At 47.8% G+C, this 20,436-nt stretch overlaps 3 gene segments (V, D, J or C); all 3 read right to left on the bottom strand.

Annotated features, from left to right (window-relative positions):
- LOC130852041 (immunoglobulin heavy variable 4-30-4-like) lies at nt 1-1,978 on the bottom strand. The segment is given in 3 exon segments: nt 1-101; nt 1,517-1,846; nt 1,933-1,978. Coding segments are annotated over 3 exon segments (477 nt in total).
- A 4,884-nt stretch (nt 1,979-6,862) lies between these two features.
- Nucleotides 6,863-7,420, bottom strand: LOC130852042 (immunoglobulin heavy variable 4-38-2-like). The segment is given in 2 exon segments: nt 6,863-7,263; nt 7,348-7,420. Coding segments are annotated over 2 exon segments (447 nt in total).
- A 9,109-nt stretch (nt 7,421-16,529) lies between these two features.
- On the bottom strand, nt 16,530-18,507 carry LOC130852043 (immunoglobulin heavy variable 4-30-4-like). The segment is given in 3 exon segments: nt 16,530-16,630; nt 18,046-18,375; nt 18,462-18,507. Coding segments are annotated over 3 exon segments (477 nt in total).
- Between the last annotated feature and the right edge of the window lie 1,929 nt (nt 18,508-20,436).

Below are 20,436 nucleotides of genomic sequence, written 5' to 3' on the forward strand. Positions count from 1 at the left end.
TCAGCACTGTCTGTGATGCAGTGTCCAGAGACCGAGCAGGGAGGGAGAGGGTCTCCCATAGTCTTGGCCCGCCACCTGCACCAGCACCTGGGACAGGACACCTGGGGAAGGAGAAACAATGGACACACACTTCACAGCCATCACCCCATAATTCCACCTTTCTCAGAGCCAGGAGATGCTCACAGATGAGAGGTGCCAGCAAGAGAAGGAATGACCAGAAGGATTTCACGTTGTTTGGGACAAAATTTTTGACTTTCAGAGAACTATGGCATTGAAGACAAGATCCCTGACTGTGAAGGGGACAAGGACCTCTTAACCACACTTTAATCAGGCTTCTTGAAGTGCTTTCCTCAACTAGGTCTTGACTTCTAGGGTTTGGGTCCATCTTTGCCTAGTTTTATCAAGAAATCTGCTAAGACAGGTTAGAGAGAATTCCTATACTTGAAATGGAATCGCCCTCAATATCTGATCCCATTCAGCAAACCTGCTGTCTCCCAGGTGATGTCTGACTCTCATGGCCTCCCCTCCCTTTAGCAAGAATTCTCCGGAGCCGGAACCCCCTGCACTTGAATTCTCCTCATCGTCGAGTTCCTTCCAGTCCAGCTCACCATCTTCTTGGACTTAAACTTCCATTTTCCCACTTGTGTTTGGAATTAAGCCTAGTTTCCAAGGCTGCCTCAAATACCAGAAGTGAGACTGCATTGTTTTTACAAACATAATGTTTGTATTTGTAACGTCAATATCAAGCTTACCACCATGACTATGTAATTCATGCCCCAAAGAACTTTTTCTGTCATAGACATTTTCAACTTCAATCAGAACACAGCACTTTGGGCTTAGAGACACTAGCCTGTACTTCCGACCTACACATGGGGCCAGTTTTAGTGAGGACATTATCAACTCATAGCACAAAAATGCAAAAACTATGTCAGTAAATTGATCACAAGAGGCTGACTTATTGGGAGTTGAAGCAAGAAGGAAGAGGCTTGACTGACCTCAGGAGGGACGGTGTGTGTGCTGGGTGGTTCAAGTGCTGGTCACATTGTAAACGTCCATGTGAGACTGTAAATACAACAGCCACATCCTTTAGGGCTGCAGATAGATTTCACTGAGTGTGTGAATTTACAAACATGGACTCCCTGAGTGATGAGGTTCACTGCATGGCTTACCACCGCGTGGAGTTTCTCAGGACGTTCACCAGGTTGGAGGATTTCAGACTCACCTTGAGAATTATGGTGTTGCCAGAGCTCCTTCCAGAAGTAGAAAAAATATGCTAAATTTCTGAGTAAATCTGATATTTTCTGAAAGCAACATAAACCACAGCAATGAAAGATTAGAATACAGCAGAAATTCTGTAGTAGAGCTGGTGGTCAGGGAAAGGAGCCCAGGGATTCTAACCAGAAACCCCCTCCCAGCCTATCTGCACCTGCTCCTGCGCTCAGCCCTGTGCCCGGTGGGTCCTGAGCCCCCCTGGTGGGGATGGGCCCCGTGCAGGGAGGTTTGTGTCTGGGCTCACACGGACTTCCCCTCACTGTGCAGCTTGCACAGTAATACACGGCCATGTCCTCGGGGGTCACAGAGCTCAGCTGCAGGGAGATCTGGTTCTTGGATGTGTCTCTGGAAATGGAGGTGCGGCTCTTGAGAGATGGGCTGTAGTACTTGTCACCATCATAATCTATGCCCCTCATCCACTCGAGTCCCTTCCCCGGGGCCTGGAGGATCCAGCTGAAACCATAATAGGTGGTTGTGATGGAGACTCCAGAGACAGCACAGGTGAGGGAGAGGGTCTGCGAGGGCTCCACCAGTCCTGGGCCCCACTCCTGCAGTGTCACGTCAGACAGCACACCTGGGCACAGGGAGAATCCATCGTTGTTAGTCACCTGTCGTCACAACCATCCCCATACCCCCATGCCCTGCACCTGAGACCCTCACCTTGGGGAGCTGTCACCAGGCAGAGGAGAAGACCCCACAGCCTCATCTTCTTCAGGATCACAGCTCTGCCTTCCCAAAGACCTCACACCTGTCTGATGAGAGAGCTGTGAGCTGGCACAGCCCAAGCCTGGATTTTACCCTAGTGCTTGAGGGAAAATTGGCATATGGGGAAGGCCTGCTCTTATAAGTGGGGATGGAGGGAGGTCACGCTCCCTGTGGTCTTTCTGTGCCTGGGTGAGGTCTCTTTCCTGCCAGTCACTCAATATGTGAATCTGGGTTAGGGCAGCAACTGGTTTATGAGACACACTGAAATCAGGTTAAAACAGGACAAGACTTCCTAAGCATAAGAAAAAATGCTGGACGATTTCAAATCTCATGCATTTTTCTAGTACATATTAAAGTGGTTAGCATGTGTTCAGATGATTTCTAAAAATCCGCACTTTTATAGATCTGCAAGTGTCAAAACTTCATACGTATACTTTCATACTTAATTTATGTATATTGGTTTAAAATGCTCACAATATAAAGAATGGTCCTTTGCAGTATATATATTTTTATTTTAACTACCTACGACCTTACTGTAATCTGAATAACAACATCCCAAGCAGAGGAAGGTGCAGGCAAGGAGGACCCTTGATTAGTGATGTTGGAAGTTTTATTATTCTGTCTACGATGCGCTGTGCAAAGTCCTTTCTTATGCCAGCTCATGGCATGTTGCAGAGGACCCAATCTAATCACACCAGAAATAACCACACTTTTATACAAAGAAAACTTTGAAACTAAAGAAGTGACACTGCCCCTGTGTCACCCAGCCTCTTTCAGTGTTGACATGATGATGACAGAGGGTTAACCAACCTGCTGCCTTTGTCTCCTGTTATGTGCGAAGCTGGAGTTCAGGGAGGGAAAATGAAGAGGGTTCGTAGCACACGTTTGCTCATAATAATGTCACCTTTGAACCTGACAGGAGCCCCTGATTCCCCAGCCTCCCTCTGCCCTGCTCCTGGGGCCCAGCCCTGAGGTGCACGGGTGCAGGGCTCCCCACATAGTATATGAAGTTCTTAATACACTATGAACACCATCTTTTGTCAGATATATGATTTGGAAAAACATTCTCCTTGTGCACATTTGTCTGTTCATTTCCTGAATGGTGTCTTTGGTGAGACACACGTTTTTAATGTTAACAGAGTCTAGTTTATCAGTAATTTCTGGAATGGATCATTTTCTGATGTTTTATCTAAAAGCTCCTCCAAAACGGCCAACCTCTATTGTCCACGGGATGGAAAACCCTGACCTGCACACAGAGGCACTAACACTGGCAGAGACGAGCTGGTAAGACTCCCGTGGCAAGATAGACGGGGAAGCACGGATACACCTGACTCCACGAAACAACGTCCCACGTTCAGAGACAGGGACGCTCCCTGGAATCACGATGGATGGAGCCTGTGGGGGAGGCAAGGGTCCCGTGGGGAGACCCCAGCTTCTGAGAGGAACCCCCCCGGGACATCCCCTGCACCTGCCCTGAAACTTGTCCTCTGGTTGCCTGGTGACCTGCGCGCCCCCTGGTGGCGGGAGCGGTCCCTGCAGGGAGGGGGTGTCTGGATGCACCCTGACCTCTCCCTGTCCTCCTGGGGCAGGAACGCAGGGCTGAGTCCTGGGTCCTCACGGGACGGAGCTGCGGGGACCCCTGAATCTGTGATGTGTCTCTGGAGGTGCAGAGGCCTTTTGGAGAGACAGGATGCACCCTGTGCTTCCCAGAACCGAAACCCCAGTCCCTCCAGCCCTGTCCCTGGGGCTGAGGGATCCAGTCCCAGCAGTCAGCACTGTCTGTGATGGAGGACCAGAGACCAAGCATGGGAGGTAGAGGGTCTTCCATAGTCCTGGGCCCACCACCTGCACCAGCACCTGGGACAGGACACCTGGGGAAGGAGAAACCATGAGACACCCACTTCACAGCCGTCACCCCGTAATTCCACCTTCCTCAGAGCCAGGAGATGCTCACAGCAGGGAGAAGGAATCAAGAGGAGGAATGGTCAGAAGGTTTTCATGTGCTTATGGATTACATCTTTGACTTGCAGAGAATTACGTTGGTGAAGATGAGAACCCTGACTCTGAGTAGCACAGGTGCTGTGTCTCCCCTTGAGCCCAGGGTGTGATGAGCAGGTGGGGGCATGTTTCTGTATAAAGATGCTCATGGCTGGTCCCTCTCTGGGGCTCTGCAGGAGAGTGCTGCCTGAGATCCAGGGTGGACACAGCTTCTGTTCACTGAGCACAGGGTCTCTGCTTCCAGAGCAGGAGTGTGTGGACAAGGGAGAGGCAGAGGGCAGGGGGGTGACCATCAGCACAGCAGGACTCCTGTTCCCTCCCAGGGTTTCCTGTGAAAACGTCCTGAGGTCACATGTGATACTGACGCCTAGAGCTGGGCTCCTCTGCCCTCCTGCTCTCGTCCCTCCCAGCCTCCTTGGGCCTCCTCCCTGCTCCCTGCACACCTGCTCTGTATCTGCTCTAACTCTGAGGTGCTTGAGAAACAAGTGCTGTGTTCTTCTCTTTAGTCACACACCCATCTTTACACGCTTCTTCACACTGTGTTGGCATCTTTATTACAAATGCAGTGAACACAGTTCAATAGTACGTGTTCTACTATTTTGTTGTTATGTATCTTAATTCTTCACCTCACATCCTATGTCCACAACGCTTTACTTTGCAATCCCGTGATGAATTTTGGATATACTTTAAAACACCCTGTCTTGAAAATTTGAGCTGTGTTTTATAAGAAACATTGCACGTTAATTTTAATCCATTTTTATATTACTCATTTCCAACTTATAGTCAAACCAATATAATTCAGACATCAATTTGTCCAGCAATCATTCCACACCCTATTATGCATTCTGAAGCCTGTTACAGGAGGCACCTGCATGTCTGTCGGGGGATGACCATCAAGTCGCCCCTGCAGGATGGATGATTTTCCTTCCCATCATCTTGCTTACATTTCCTTATACATGTATCTGCATCTCTATCATGTGGGTGTTAGTTGGCTGGTGTGGACATTACAGGATAACAGACTGGGGGGTTAAAGAACAGAAATGTATTTCACTCTGACCAGGAGGCAAGACGTCCAAGATCAAGGTGTCAGGAGGTTGCGGTTCTCTTCAGGCCTTTCTCCTTTGCTTGCAGATGGGCCTCTTCTCACTGAGGCCTCAGGTGGTCACGTGTGTGTCGGCGCACGTGTGAGTGCATCCCTGGTTTCCTTGCATGTTCAATATTACTCTTCTTAACTGTGACAAATATCATTGAACATATCTTAGCCAGTGGGCTCCTTGAAATTCTCTGCTCAACGTGGCATCACCTGTGGGTTTCTGTGTTTGTATTTGCATCTCCAGGTTTTATCAAGAACCTGCTAAGTCAGCAAAATGAGAATCCCCCACCCGTGAGATCTGCTCACCCTCAATATTTTTTCAAATCCATGAAACCTCCTCTCATCCACATAACATCTCATCACCCTGGTCTCCCTTTAGCAAGAATCCTTTAGAGTCCATGGAACCAGAATCCCCATAGCCTTTATTTCTTCTGTTAGTAATTTTCCATCCACTCCACCCCACCCTCGTCTTGGCCACAAGTCTCCACTTGCCCGGCTCTATGTGGAATTAAGCCAAGGTTCCAAGGCTGCCTCCAATATGCAACAGTGAGTTTTGTCTTCATGTTCTGCACGAGATTTTTCTTGGAAACACGAATATCAATCTCACAGCCCAAGGCCATATAACTCATGTCTGAATGCAGCTGACCTGGCACATATATTTTCTCCTAAGTCCACTCATTGCCATTTGTGTGTGGGGACACTGGACTGTTCTTCAGCACTGTGCCTGGGGTTACGTTCAACAATTGCCCAAAACCGCAGAAATGTGAAAATCTCGCCACTAAACTGGGCCAGAAATGTGCTCATTTTCATGACAGGAGTTGAAACAAAGAAAGAGAGTATCACCTTCACTGACCTCAGATGGGGACGTGTGTGTGTGTGTGTGTGTGTGTGTGTGTGTGTGTGTTGAGTGCTTCAAGGAACCGGCCACACTGTACATGTCCCTGAATGATGAGGAAATGACAGTATGTATTGTGGGTGGTAATAAAAGCTGCAACTGTGGAATCTGTGTGTAATGAGGGGCACTGCACGTGCAGTGCTGGGTGACTCTGGCATTAGCGTCTACAGCACTGCATGCCGCAGACGCCAGCTGTTCTGTGCAGGTGATGAAAGGAGGGTCTGACTCTTCCTTCCCAATGCACAAAACCAAAAAACAAATAAAAATAATTATAATGTTGAATAGTCTCCTGGGCTTTCTCAGGACATTTACCAGCTTCGCGCTTCAGACTCCCCGGGAAAATAATGGTGAGCTTCAGTGCTGTATTGAGACCCTGTAAGAAGACGCGATATAATTACATAACATATATAATTTATATTACCAGAGTATGATTATGTATACAGGCCTCTTTTTCATGCCTCAAATATTTCAAAATAAAGAGTGTGTAACAATTAATGAAGGTAGGAGGCAATTTAGGAGAGTGTGGTCAAAGAGTAAGCCATTGGCGACTTGAAGTAGTGTCGTAGACACATTTCACATTGAAAAGCACGTTAAATTTATAACTGACCAGTCCTCTGGCCCTTTAGGAAAAAAAGAAAAAGAAGAAATATAAAGAGAAAAAAACAATCTTACCTGCTGGGCAGTGTGTGTGTGTGTGTGTGTGTGTGTATAAAATCAACCTGACTTCAATATAAAAATTAAAATGTATAAACACATACCTTTCTGAGCAGGACGTAAACCACAACATTGAGACATTAGGACAGAGAAGAGGGTCTCTGGTGGAGCTCCTGAGCAGGGAGAGGAAGCGCAGGCTCTGAGAAGCATCCCACCCAGCTTACCCCCTGCACCTGCTCCTGGGCTCAGCTTTGTACTCGGTGGGTCCTGAGCGCCCCCTGCTGGGGATGGGCCCCCGTGCATGGAGGTTTTTGTCTGGGCTCACAGGGACTACCCATCACTGTGCATCTTGCACAGTAATAGACGGCCGTGTCCTCGGGGGTCACGCTGCTCAGTGACATGGAGACTTGGCTCTTGGAGGTGTCGCTGGTGATGCTGAGCCGGGACTTCAGGGCTGGGTTATAATATGCGCTTCCACTATAACCTGCACCAAGCCACTCCAGCCCCTTTCCTGGAGCCTGGCGGACCCAGCCCACAGCATAGCTGGTTATTGAGAATCCGGAGACCGTGCAGGTGAGGGAGAGGGTTTGCGAGGGCTTCACCAGGCTGGGCCCCGACTCCTGCAGCTGCACCTGGGACAGGACACCTGTGGACAGAGAGAAGCACGATGACTCCTGGGCTCAGAGGCAGCTTCCCCGTGTGTTCCTGTCTGAATCCCCGAGACACTCACCTCTGGGAGCTGACAGCAGAAAGAGGAAGAACCACAGTGGATTCATCTTCTTGCAGATGAGATTCACGCCTCCCAGAAAATCTCCTCAAGCTGGAGGAGAAGCCTGCATTTATGGGAACTGGTGCTTTGTTTTTACCTGGTGGCCTAAGGGGAGATTTGCATATGGGAGGGACCTTTGTATAAAAAGCAGAAAGTAGTGAAGGGAGGTCCCTGTGTCTGGAGTTGCCCCTGTGAGGGGTGTTCTGACTGTGCCCTCAGAGAACTCAGCCCCACCTGGTGCCCTCCCCATGCCCGGGGGCCTCTTTGTCCAGGAATGAAGTGATGCTGAAGGGCTGGTCAGGAAACCAGCTCTTGTCCAACTTCAATTGTAGATTTTGGGAATAGACTTTAATCCCGTGGAGGTTTTTATCTTCACTTATCAAATACCCACCACACACTCAGGGTCGCACAGTTACACACAAACTCTTATGTTTTTCTTCCTATGGTAGCTAATGTTTATTTCCTTGATATGCAAATATTGGGGACAAAACCTTTATGTAATCCTTAGTTGGGTAAAATTGAATGTTTAATTCACAAATTCTTTAGTGTCTCACTTAATGTAGGTGAGCATTTCTTCATCTGAAGCAGCTTAAATATTATACTGAGCTGCTCCGGAGGTGGATTTTTACATAACAATTAAACATACACTTAGTTTTGTGGACAAGGTGTTCGTTTCTGATGAAATGGACATCTTTGCAACACGGCTGCCTTGGCCAGTAGCCTGTCCAGCATTTTTCTGTGCACAACTGAGTGTCTGCAGGGACACCGGGAACCTCAGGACCCCCTCCTTGTGGGTGGACATTGAGGAACCCCAAGGTTACCAAAGACTGAGAACAGACACTCCTGGACGCTGCTCAACCCTCCCATATGCTATGCTTGTGTCCTGGTCACCGTGCACAGGCTCACTCTTCCTAGAAGTGATTATTTCTTTCTCTCTGTGTCTGACAGTGACATGGGAGCTCAGTTCACATAGTCCCCACCACCCTGGGTGAGACAACAGGCACGATACTTGGAAGTGAACCTTCACAGTGAATGGCTTGCAGAGGATGAGAGTGTCATGGTCAGAGGAAAGCCCCCACCTCAGAAAGCAGGTTCCCTGAAAATTCCACCTGAAAGCAGCTTTCCCGAGTCCCTGGGTCCCTGAGTGCTGGGACTGGGCCTGAGGTCATGTGAGTATGTAGAGCTGGAGAGCAGAGCACAGCTCCATCCCGTCTGACTATGGGCACAGAGGATGTGGCCTCAGCATCTGCATCTCAGTCTGCAAGGATGTGAGCTGGGAATCAGGTAGTCACAGCGTGTCTGAACTGTATAATGGGTTTGCCAGGGGTGTGGGATGCTGTCATCAGCGTCATCCGTGGTGTCTTATCTCCTGGGAACAGAAAGTCCAAGGTGAGTCCCCATCTCTGACTGACACCCTTGTACATGTGACCCTGGCTCCACTCTGGCCTGAGATGTCACACCTGTGAGTCTGGGGAAGGTAAATGCTCCCTCAGACCAGTGATCTCACCTGTACACTGACTGATGTAGAACCTGCTGTCTGTGAGATGCCCTTTCCTCCATAGCATTTTGTGAACCGAGTCCCATATTGCTTCTATCATTTCAATAATATCACTAGAGTAAATTAAATAATAAATAACCTGCCTGCCTGAATGTAGATAATAGGAGAGTCAGCTAGAGCAGGATGAACAAGAGTCACAGGACAAGCCTAGAGCCTGTAGTCTGGACCTGAAAACTGAGCCAAGATTCTGTGGGACAGGGGAGAGGAAGGGCTGTCATCGAACAACTAGAACCAGGTGAGCCCATTATTCTGCAGGTGGAATCAGGAGCTGCACTGGAACAGATGCCCGCACCTGACCTGGCCTTCATATGAGCTGGTGGGGTGCAGGAGTCCCTGGCTAATTCACATTCATATAGAAGGAAATACAAGGGTGAGCCAAAAATTATCTGCCCTCTGGCTCTAAAGTCTATTTTAATTAACATTTAGCAAAGACAAGTACATCATTTTTTGACATCATCTCCTTGCTTTTCAATACACTTTGTCCATCTGTCAACAAGCTTTCGTATTCCTTCATTAAAGAATGTTTCAGGCTGAGCTGTGAGCCACGAATGCACCACTGTGTTCACTTCATGAAAAGTGAATCTTCGTCCTCGCAGGGCTGCTTTCAGGGGACAAAACCGGGGAAAGACTGATGGAGCAGGATCCGGAGTATGGGGACGATGTTTTTGTTTTGATTTGTTTTTTGGTTTGTTTTGGTTTGTTTTGTTTTCTTGATTTCCTTAAATTCAAATTATACCGATATATATATATATATTTTAACCTCTTTATTGGAATATAATTGCTTTACACTCTTGTACCAGCTTATGAATTACACCAAAGTCAATCAGCTGTATTTATACACATATCCGCAATTTCCCTCCCTCCCACAACTCCCCCCCACACTCCCTGTCCTGGCCCTCTAAGGTATCACCCGTTATTGAGTTGATCTCCCTTTGTTATACAGAAACTCTCCACTGGCTCTTTTACAGTTAGTAGTGTAAATGTGTCTATGCTACTCTCTCACTTCATCCCAGCTTCCCCTTTGCCCCCTGTGCCCCCAAACTTATGTCCTCCATTCCATTCTCTGTATCTGCATCCTTATTCTTGTCTTGTCACAGCGGTCATCAGTACCATCTTTTTTTTTTTCTTTTTTTTTTTAGATTCCGTATATGTGTGTTAGCATACAATATTTGTCTTTCTCTTTCTGGCTTACTTCACTCTGTATGACAGACTCTAAGTCTATCCACCTCATTACATATAGCTCCATTTCATTCCTTTTTATAGCTGAGTAATATTCCATTGTGTATATATATGCCACATCTTCTTTATCCATTCATTTGTTGGTGGGCATTTAGGTTGTTTCCATGTCTTGGCTACTGTAAATAGCGCTGCAATAAACATTATGGTACATGTTTCTTTTCGGATTATGGTTTTCTCTGGGTATATGCCCAGTAGAGGGATTATTGGGTCATACGGTAGTTCTATTTGTAGTTTTTTAAGGAACCTCCAAACTGTCTTCCATAGTGGCTTTACCAACTTACATTCCCACCCACAGTGAAGGAGAGTTCCCTTTTCTCCACACCCTGTCCAATATTTGTTGCTTTTAGATTTTGTGATGATGGCCATTCTGACCGGTGTGAGATGGTACCTCATTGTGGCTTTGACTTGCATTTCTCTAATGATTAGTGATGTAGAGCATCTTTTCATGTGTTTGTTGGCCACCTGTCTGTCTTCTTGGAGAAATGTCTATTTAGGTCTTCTGCCCATTTGTGGATTGGATTATTTGCTTTTTTGGTATTAAGCTGCATGAGCTGCTTGTATATTTTGGAGGTTAATCCTTTGTCCATTGCTTCATTGGTAAGTATTTTTTCCCATTCTGAGGGTTGTCTTCTTGTCTTGTTTATGGTTTCTTTGGCTGTGCAAAAGCTTTTAACTTTCATTAGTTTCCATTTGTTTATTTTTGATTTCATTTCCATGATTCTAGGAGGTGGGTCGAAAAGAATCTTGCTTTGATTTATGTCACAGAGTGTTGTGCCTATGTTTTCCTCTTGTTCAACTCAAGAAATCCACTGTGATACTTTTGCAATGGCTGAATGTAGAGGAGATTTAGACAAGGGAAAATCTGCATCTCTAACTGTGACTCTCTGCCTTTCATACTGAGACATTTGTTTCCTTTATTTCAAAAACCATCACGGTGAATGTGTAAGCACAGAAGCATGGGTCCAGAGATGTTCCCCAGGGAGAACTGCTCTATGGAGAGGAAGCCCCAGCTCCTGACAGGAAACCAGCCCTTAAATACCATCTGCACCTGCTCCTGTGGCTGAAGGCAAAAGTATTGAATCCTATGTGCTGCCCCAAGGAGGTGTGCTGAGCACCTCCTGCGTCCCCCTCCTGTCTCCCTGCAGGAGGTGTGTGTCTGGGCTCACACAGATGTCCCAGCACTGTGTCTCTCACACGGGAATACACGGCCGTGTCCTCGGCTCTCAGGCTGTTCATTTGTGGAGTCACCACGTTCTTGGCATTGTCCCTGGAGATGGTGAACCAGCCCTTCACAGAATCTGCATAGTGTGTGCTACCACCACTATTAATGCATGAGACCCACTGCAGCCCCTTCCCTGGAGCCTGGTGGACCCAGTTCATCCAGGAGCTACTAATGGTGAATCCAGAGGCTGCACATGGGGGTCTCAGAGTCTCCCCAGGCGGCACCAAGCCTCCCCCACACTCCACCAGCTGCTCCTCACACTGGACCCCTGCAAACACAGAGACCTCCTGCTCAGGACACTGTCACTCAGCCACTGTTTTCCTCAATCATATCCACTCACATCTTCAGTATCTCTTGTTCTCCATAAACCATCTTGTAAAATAACAGCAAGCACAACCCAGCTCAGCCCAAACTCCATGATGTGTCATCTGAGTTCAGTCCTGATCCCTGGCTGAGAGCACCTGGGAATCCTGGGGCTGGGGCTCCTCTCCCAGAGCTGCAGGGTCAGGCCCGGGCTGGTTTTCATCAGCAGAGGGAGGACCTTATTTGCATGTCCTCTGATGATACAGCAATCGTGGGGGTGGTCTCTTTAGAGAGGACAGTGTCTGAGAGCAGACGTGTGCATTCCAGCTGATTTTGGAGGCACAGATACAATTTTCTAGATGAATAACTACAAGCAGAAGTACAGATGGACTGGGGTACATTTTCAACATCTCATATGTAGTGAGGGTAGCCCCAGGATCTGAGCCTATGCTCTTTGCCACTGAACCCGATTGCTTTCAGAACCCACGTCAAGCCACAAGAAGAGGTACCCAGTGAGGAATGCAGAACCCTCTCCGTGTAATGAGATTGGGTCTTCCTTCGCTGTATTTATTATTGAGTGTTTTCCTAGAGGATGTGTAGAGGAACAAGGCGCATGCAGGTACATTGGTGTCTGACATTCAAGTGACACCATCTGTGTCTCTAAAGCTCCTTCTCTGTACATGCATTTGGTTATTTGTAGTGTCGAGTTCTAACTGACATATAAGACTGTGCACATATTTACCATGTATATTTTTTTAAGTATTGGCATGTGTGTACAGCATGGAAACATCACAGACACCAAACTAGTGACTCCATCTTTCACCCCAAAATCTTTCCCGTTGCTCCTCTGTAATTCCTCCCTCCCACTCCACCCCCTTCCCACCCTGTCCCAGGAAATGTGTGTGTGCTGTGTTTGAATCAGGCAGGCACTGGTTTTAGTGCTGAGTTGTATCCAATGTGTGAATGTTCCTCATTTACTTTTGTGCTCACCTTTGATGGTGTCTGCATGTTCCCTGTGACTGGCTACATATGTATAGATGCTACACAGGGAACCCCCACGCTCCCATCCCCTTTTCCCCCATGAACGTTCTGTCTCCAATAAGGAGTGTGAACTGAGAACACCTCGGATGGTCACAACAAAGACACAGATTCAGGAAAAGGAAGCTCAGCCATAGGATGTAGATGCCTCACCTGTCCCCACACCTACCCCACACCAACAGGGGTCTTCTACAAAAGAGGGCAAGAAATCAAGGCAAGACATGCATCTCCCTCCTGCTTTATGAAAACTCTAGGGAATCTCCAAGTAAACAAAGGACACAAAAGCAAGGACATCAGAGGAAAATCTAGCTCACACTATGGCTTGTCTTTCATCCCCTTTGCCTAGAGTTTGAAAGAGACAAGGTTTGAAATTTTAATCCCAATGTCTCAACATTTCTTTCATGACTCATGACTTTGCATCATCTCACTAGTTTATGACATTTCATTTTTTCTTTTCAAACCTATGAGAGCTCTATAATCTGCTCTCAAGCCCTGCCATTCCTGTTGAGACTCATTAGTGAGCCTCACGGTGTCTGGCACTTGGCGGAGGAGCTGGGAAGAGTGAGAGGGGTTCTAAGTGCTTGGAGCTCGTGGTCTAGGACAGCCTTAGTGAGAAATGCACGGTAGGAAACACAGGTCAGTGTTGAGATTGGTTTCCTGGGACAATCAACGGACAGGAGAGGGTGGGCAGGGCTCAGGTCTCTGTCCAGCAGGTTCTCATTATCTTTGTGGATTCTCTGCATGGAAGTTGATATATTAGAACATGGCCCCCGAAACTGCTTTCAGAGCCCTGCCCAGAAGCTGCCCCAGCAGTGCTAGGATGGGAATATGTCCCTTTGCTTATCATCCTGCCTGATTCATGTGGAAATTTGAGAGCTGCATCCCTCAGGTGGGCTGCTTCCCCATCCAGGAGATGCAGACATGGATACAGATGAGGGCAATCCCTGATCAGCAGTGTCCACCCCAGTGGATGACCCGTGGTAGAATACAGTGCATCCGGGAGAACAAGACCCCTTGGGGCAGCTGTCCATGGGAGATTCTCATAACCATGTGGAGGTCGTGTGTGCCTTTCGAAGGGCAGAAGTCATGAGCTGAGCTCAGGGAGTGACTGGACTGTGCTGGTCTTTCTCAGATCATAAGTACCCTCAGAATATACCTTTTGTCAGTATTAAAATAAATATATGGGAACTTAAAAGAAATGTCCCTATTCAGGGGTGATATCTCATTTCCAAACACATGATGTTACCTCCTCATTTGGTGTTTACATAAAAAATATAAAATTAGAGCTGGTAGGAAACCTGAAATGTCCCTGGGGTCAGCTGAGAGCCTGTAAAGAAAATCACTGATTCCAACAGGAAGCCTCTTCCTTAACCCACTGTGTATTTGCTCCCGGGTCTGGAATTTGTGCTGTTTGGTCCTGAGTGCCCCCTGCGGGTCCTGGAAATGCCCTGAAGCCCAGCACCTTCTGTGTCCCTGCAGGCAGGTTTTGTTGGGGCCCACATTGACTCCCCCTCAGTGTGAATCTTGCACAGTAATACTTGGCCTTGTACTTGGTGGTCACATTGTTTAGATACAGGGAGACATGGTCCTTGCACTTGTCTCTGGAGATGGAGATGCTACTCATGACAGATGGGCTGTAATAAGAGCTGCCACCAGCTTTTACACATCCCCTCCATTCCAGCCTCTTCCCTGGAGGCTGGTGGATTCAGCCCCAATCATAAACACCAGCGATGGAGAAACATTCGCACTCAACGTTTCTCAGCTAGCTACCTCCCTTCTCATGTGGTCCTCACTTCACAGACATTCCTGGAAGATTCTTGTTTATAAGAGAGAGTGTGGCCACCACAATTCTGCAAGACATGAGATGACGTTAATTTTAACTTTGTGCTCCTGACAGGAGGTGATATACCTATTGGTGAAGATCTAGTAATTTCTGCACAGTTTCTGACACAGATGTCCACCTCAGTGACCTGCGGAGCAAATTACATGAGAACAAACATAAGTGCCAGAGAGTTTGTGAATTATTGAGCTAAACCAAATGGATTGCTAGTTATTTCTTTATATGAATGGGTTTATTGGACATCAACAAAGACGTGCAGTTTGGGTCTGCAGCCATGGTGAGCCACATGCAAATTCCCAGCAATAACGTAGAGGCAAACACACTTATAAAAGGGAAAAGGAAGCTTTGAGGGTGACAGCAAACCCAGAGTCCATGGGTGTCATTGGCTGAGCTGTGATAGTCTCTCATGGGCTGAGTTCTTGCTGGGAAAAAAGAGGCAGCATCCGTCTTCTCTTGGTGTAAGTTAGCATTGTCGGGTAGGAGAGCTCCCCCTTCCGGCCTCCTAACGGGATGTAATTGAGGTTTTTGTTCCTTTTAGTTTCACATTTCCCCCTTTTGATCCAGATTACTCTCTGAAAGCATCACTGATCAGTAGTCAGGTTTTCCAGCTTCAGGGGCTTTTTGTTTCTCAATGCCACTAAGGGCCTTTCCTGGTTGTACTATCCCAGGTCAAAAAAATTGCACACATTAGAAACCTTTTGGTGAAGTTCCAGTCTTTTCTGGCACCATGTATGTTGGTTATATTGGTATGGTGAGAAAAATTACAACTAACAGGCTTCTAGACATACAGCCAATGAAAATTTTGATATCTGCCTTGTATGTTTTACATCTATCAGTTATCTATGGGTAAACTATCATTGCACAGGACATGCTGAGATACTTATTATCTATACAGGTACAGGTGGGAAGATGAAAACATTAAAACAATCAAGTCAGCTTTGTCCCAGCCTGGGGACTCAGGTCGAGCACAGAGAGACCTGGCCCCAGGTTCCACAATCCATGCAGACCATGCAGCATCCCTCCCCAGTCCCGGGTCTCTGCCAAGCTCCCGCCTTCAAACCCTGCCAAATGTCCTCTGGGGCGCACCACAACTCCAGTGATACACTGACATTAATTTCCAAACATACCACATTGTTCCTGCTATTCAGGTGAAAGGCATTGTGTGAAACAGGAGTGGGTTGGACTCTTCAGAATATCAGGAATTGCAGATTCTTCTGACAAAGAAGAATCTTTGAGGGAAGATTGGATGTTGAATACAAGAGCTATTCAGGCTCTTAAATGTTTATAAATGGTGAAATATATATTTATATATAATGCATATAATAATACAAGCTTTTAAACTTGTATTATTAGTTATTAGACATTTAATATCTTGTGTAGTAACTCGTATTTAAAAACACGCGGTCATGAAGAAGTATTTCTGTGTAGCTGGTCCTTAAATAGTTGGAGGAACAGGGACACCCTTGACTCTGTGAAAAATGAATCAAGTTCAGGGACAAGAAAGTTCCCTGGAATCACTGTGGATGAAGCTTCCCGGGTCGGCAACCATCCGGCGGAGAATTCAGAGACAACCCCTCCATGTCCTCCTCTGCACCTGCTCCAGAATAGGGGCCCTGGCTTTCCTGGTGGTCCTCTGCATTTTCTGCTGAGAGTGAGCCCTCCTTGGTGGTCCCACACACCCCCGCAGGCCTCCTTGTCCAGCTGCTGGGGCTCTGTGTCTGGAATCCCACTGATTTCCCCTCACTCTGTGTAGCTCACGAACACTTGGTGGGTCCTCAGATATAACAGAGCCGGGCGTCACAGGGAACTGGTTCTCTGCTGTGTCTCTGCAGACAGACACTAATGTTTGCAGGGATACCATATACACTGTGTTATGGCCAGTTCCCAAACACCCCAGTCACTTCAGTCTTTCCCCTGGGGGGTGAGGGATGCAGTCCCAGCAGTCAGCACTGTCTGTGATGCAGTGTCCAGAGACCGAGCAGGGAGGGAGAGGGTCTCCCATAGTCTTGGCCCGCCACCTGCACCAGCACCTGGGACAGGACACCTGGGGAAGGAGAAACAATGGACACACACTTCACAGCCATCACCCCATAATTCCACCTTTCTCAGAGCCAGGAGATGCTCACAGATGAGAGGTGCCAGCAAGAGAAGGAATGACCAGAAGGATTTCACGTTGTTTGGGACAAAATTTTTGACTTTCAGAGAACTATGGCATTGAAGACAAGATCCCTGACTGTGAAGGGGACAAGGACCTCTTAACCACACTTTAATCAGGCTTCTTGAAGTGCTTTCCTCAACTAGGTCTTGACTTCTAGGGTTTGGGTCCATCTTTGCCTAGTTTTATCAAGAAATCTGCTAAGACAGGTTAGAGAGAATTCCTATACTTGAAATGGAATCGCCCTCAATATCTGATCCCATTCAGCAAACCTGCTGTCTCCCAGGTGATGTCTGACTCTCATGGCCTCCCCTCCCTTTAGCAAGAATTCTCCGGAGCCGGAACCCCCTGCACTTGAATTCTCCTCATCGTCGAGTTCCTTCCAGTCCAGCTCACCATCTTCTTGGACTTAAACTTCCATTTTCCCACTTGTGTTTGGAATTAAGCCTAGTTTCCAAGGCTGCCTCAAATACCAAAAGTGAGACTGCATTGTTTTTACAAACATAATGTTTGTATTTGTAACGTCAATATCAAGCTTACCACCATGACTATGTAATTCATGCCCCAAAGAACTTTTTCTGTCATAGACATTTTCAACTTCAATCAGAACACAGCACTTTGGGCTTAGAGACACTAGCCTGTACTTCCGACCTACACATGGGGCCAGTTTTAGTGAGGACATTATCAACTCATAGCACAAAAATGCAAAAACTATGTCAGTAAATTGATCACAAGAGGCTGACTTATTGGGAGTTGAAGCAAGAAGGAAGAGGCTTGACTGACCTCAGGAGGGACGGTGTGTGTGCTGGGTGGTTCAAGTGCTGGTCACATTGTAAACGTCCATGTGAGACTGTAAATACAACAGCCACATCCTTTAGGGCTGCAGATAGATTTCACTGAGTGTGTGAATTTACAAACATGGACTCCCTGAGTGATGAGGTTCACTGCATGGCTTACCACCGCGTGGAGTTTCTCAGGACGTTCACCAGGTTGGAGGATTTCAGACTCACCTTGAGAATTATGGTGTTGCCAGAGCTCCTTCCAGAAGTAGAAAAAATATGCTAAATTTCTGAGTAAATCTGATATTTTCTGAAAGCAACATAAACCACAGCAATGAAAGATTAGAATACAGCAGAAATTCTGTAGTAGAGCTGGTGGTCAGGGAAAGGAGCCCAGGGATTCTAACCAGAAACCCCCTCCCAGCCTATCTGCACCTGCTCCTGCGCTCAGCCCTGTGCCCGGTGGGTCCTGAGCCCCCCTGGTGGGGATGGGCCCCGTGCAGGGAGGTTTGTGTCTGGGCTCACACGGACTTCCCCTCACTGTGCAGCTTGCACAGTAATACACGGCCATGTCCTCGGGGGTCACAGAGCTCAGCTGCAGGGAGATCTGGTTCTTGGATGTGTCTCTGGAAATGGAGGTGCGGCTCTTGAGAGATGGGCTGTAGTACTTGTCACCATCATAATCTATGCCCCTCATCCACTCGAGTCCCTTCCCCGGGGCCTGGAGGATCCAGCTGAAACCATAATAGGTGGTTGTGATGGAGACTCCAGAGACAGCACAGGTGAGGGAGAGGGTCTGCGAGGGCTCCACCAGTCCTGGGCCCCACTCCTGCAGTGTCACGTCAGACAGCACACCTGGGCACAGGGAGAATCCATCGTTGTTAGTCACCTGTCGTCACAACCATCCCCATACCCCCATGCCCTGCACCTGAGACCCTCACCTTGGGGAGCTGTCACCAGGCAGAGGAGAAGACCCCACAGCCTCATCTTCTTCAGGATCACAGCTCTGCCTTCCCAAAGACCTCACACCTGTCTGATGAGAGAGCTGTGAGCTGGCACAGCCCAAGCCTGGATTTTACCCTAGTGCTTGAGGGAAAATTGGCATATGGGGAAGGCCTGCTCTTATAAGTGGGGATGGAGGGAGGTCACGCTCCCTGTGGTCTTTCTGTGCCTGGGTGAGGTCTCTTTCCTGCCAGTCACTCAATATGTGAATCTGGGTTAGGGCAGCAACTGGTTTATGAGACACACTGAAATCAGGTTAAAACAGGACAAGACTTCCTAAGCATAAGAAAAAATGCTGGACGATTTCAAATCTCATGCATTTTTCTAGTACATATTAAAGTGGTTAGCATGTGTTCAGATGATTTCTAAAAATCCGCACTTTTATAGATCTGCAAGTGTCAAAACTTCATACGTATACTTTCATACTTAATTTATGTATATTGGTTTAAAATGCTCACAATATAAAGAATGGTCCTTTGCAGTATATATATTTTTATTTTAACTACCTACGACCTTACTGTAATCTGAATAACAACATCCCAAGCAGAGGAAGGTGCAGGCAAGGAGGACCCTTGATTAGTGATGTTGGAAGTTTTATTATTCTGTCTACGATGCGCTGTGCAAAGTCCTTTCTTATGCCAGCTCATGGCATGTTGCAGAGGACCCAATCTAATCACACCAGAAATAACCACACTTTTATACAAAGAAAACTTTGAAACTAAAGAAGTGACACTGCCCCTGTGTCACCCAGCCTCTTTCAGTGTTGACATGATGATGACAGAGGGTTAACCAACCTGCTGCCTTTGTCTCCTGTTATGTGCGAAGCTGGAGTTCAGGGAGGGAAAATGAAGAGGGTTCGTAGCACACGTTTGCTCATAATAATGTCACCTTTGAACCTGACAGGAGCCCCTGATTCCCCAGCCTCCCTCTGCCCTGCTCCTGGGGCCCAGCCCTGAGGTGCACGGGTGCAGGGCTCCCCACATAGTATATGAAGTTCTTAATACACTATGAACACCATCTTTTGTCAGATATATGATTTGGAAAAACATTCTCCTTGTGCACATTTGTCTGTTCATTTCCTGAATGGTGTCTTTGGTGAGACACACGTTTTTAATGTTAACAGAGTCTAGTTTATCAGTAATTTCTGGAATGGATCATTTTCTGATGTTTTATCTAAAAGCTCCTCCAAAACGGCCAACCTCTATTGTCCACGGGATGGAAAACCCTGACCTGCACACAGAGGCACTAACACTGGCAGAGACGAGCTGGTAAGACTCCCGTGGCAAGATAGACGGGGAAGCACGGATACACCTGACTCCACGAAACAACGTCCCACGTTCAGAGACAGGGACGCTCCCTGGAATCACGATGGATGGAGCCTGTGGGGGAGGCAAGGGTCCCGTGGGGAGACCCCAGCTTCTGAGAGGAACCCCCCCGGGACATCCCCTGCACCTGCCCTGAAACTTGTCCTCTGGTTGCCTGGTGACCTGCGCGCCCCCTGGTGGCGGGAGCGGTCCCTGCAGGGAGGGGGTGTCTGGATGCACCCTGACCTCTCCCTGTCCTCCTGGGGCAGGAACGCAGGGCTGAGTCCTGGGTCCTCACGGGACGGAGCTGCGGGGACCCCTGAATCTGTGATGTGTCTCTGGAGGTGCAGAGGCCTTTTGGAGAGACAGGATGCACCCTGTGCTTCCCAGAACCGAAACCCCAGTCCCTCCAGCCCTGTCCCTGGGGCTGAGGGATCCAGTCCCAGCAGTCAGCACTGTCTGTGATGGAGGACCAGAGACCAAGCATGGGAGGTAGAGGGTCTTCCATAGTCCTGGGCCCACCACCTGCACCAGCACCTGGGACAGGACACCTGGGGAAGGAGAAACCATGAGACACCCACTTCACAGCCGTCACCCCGTAATTCCACCT

Source organism: Hippopotamus amphibius, chromosome 4 (genome assembly GCF_030028045.1).
Source record: "Hippopotamus amphibius kiboko isolate mHipAmp2 chromosome 4, mHipAmp2.hap2, whole genome shotgun sequence".
NCBI classification, from domain to species: domain Eukaryota; kingdom Metazoa; phylum Chordata; class Mammalia; order Artiodactyla; family Hippopotamidae; genus Hippopotamus; species Hippopotamus amphibius.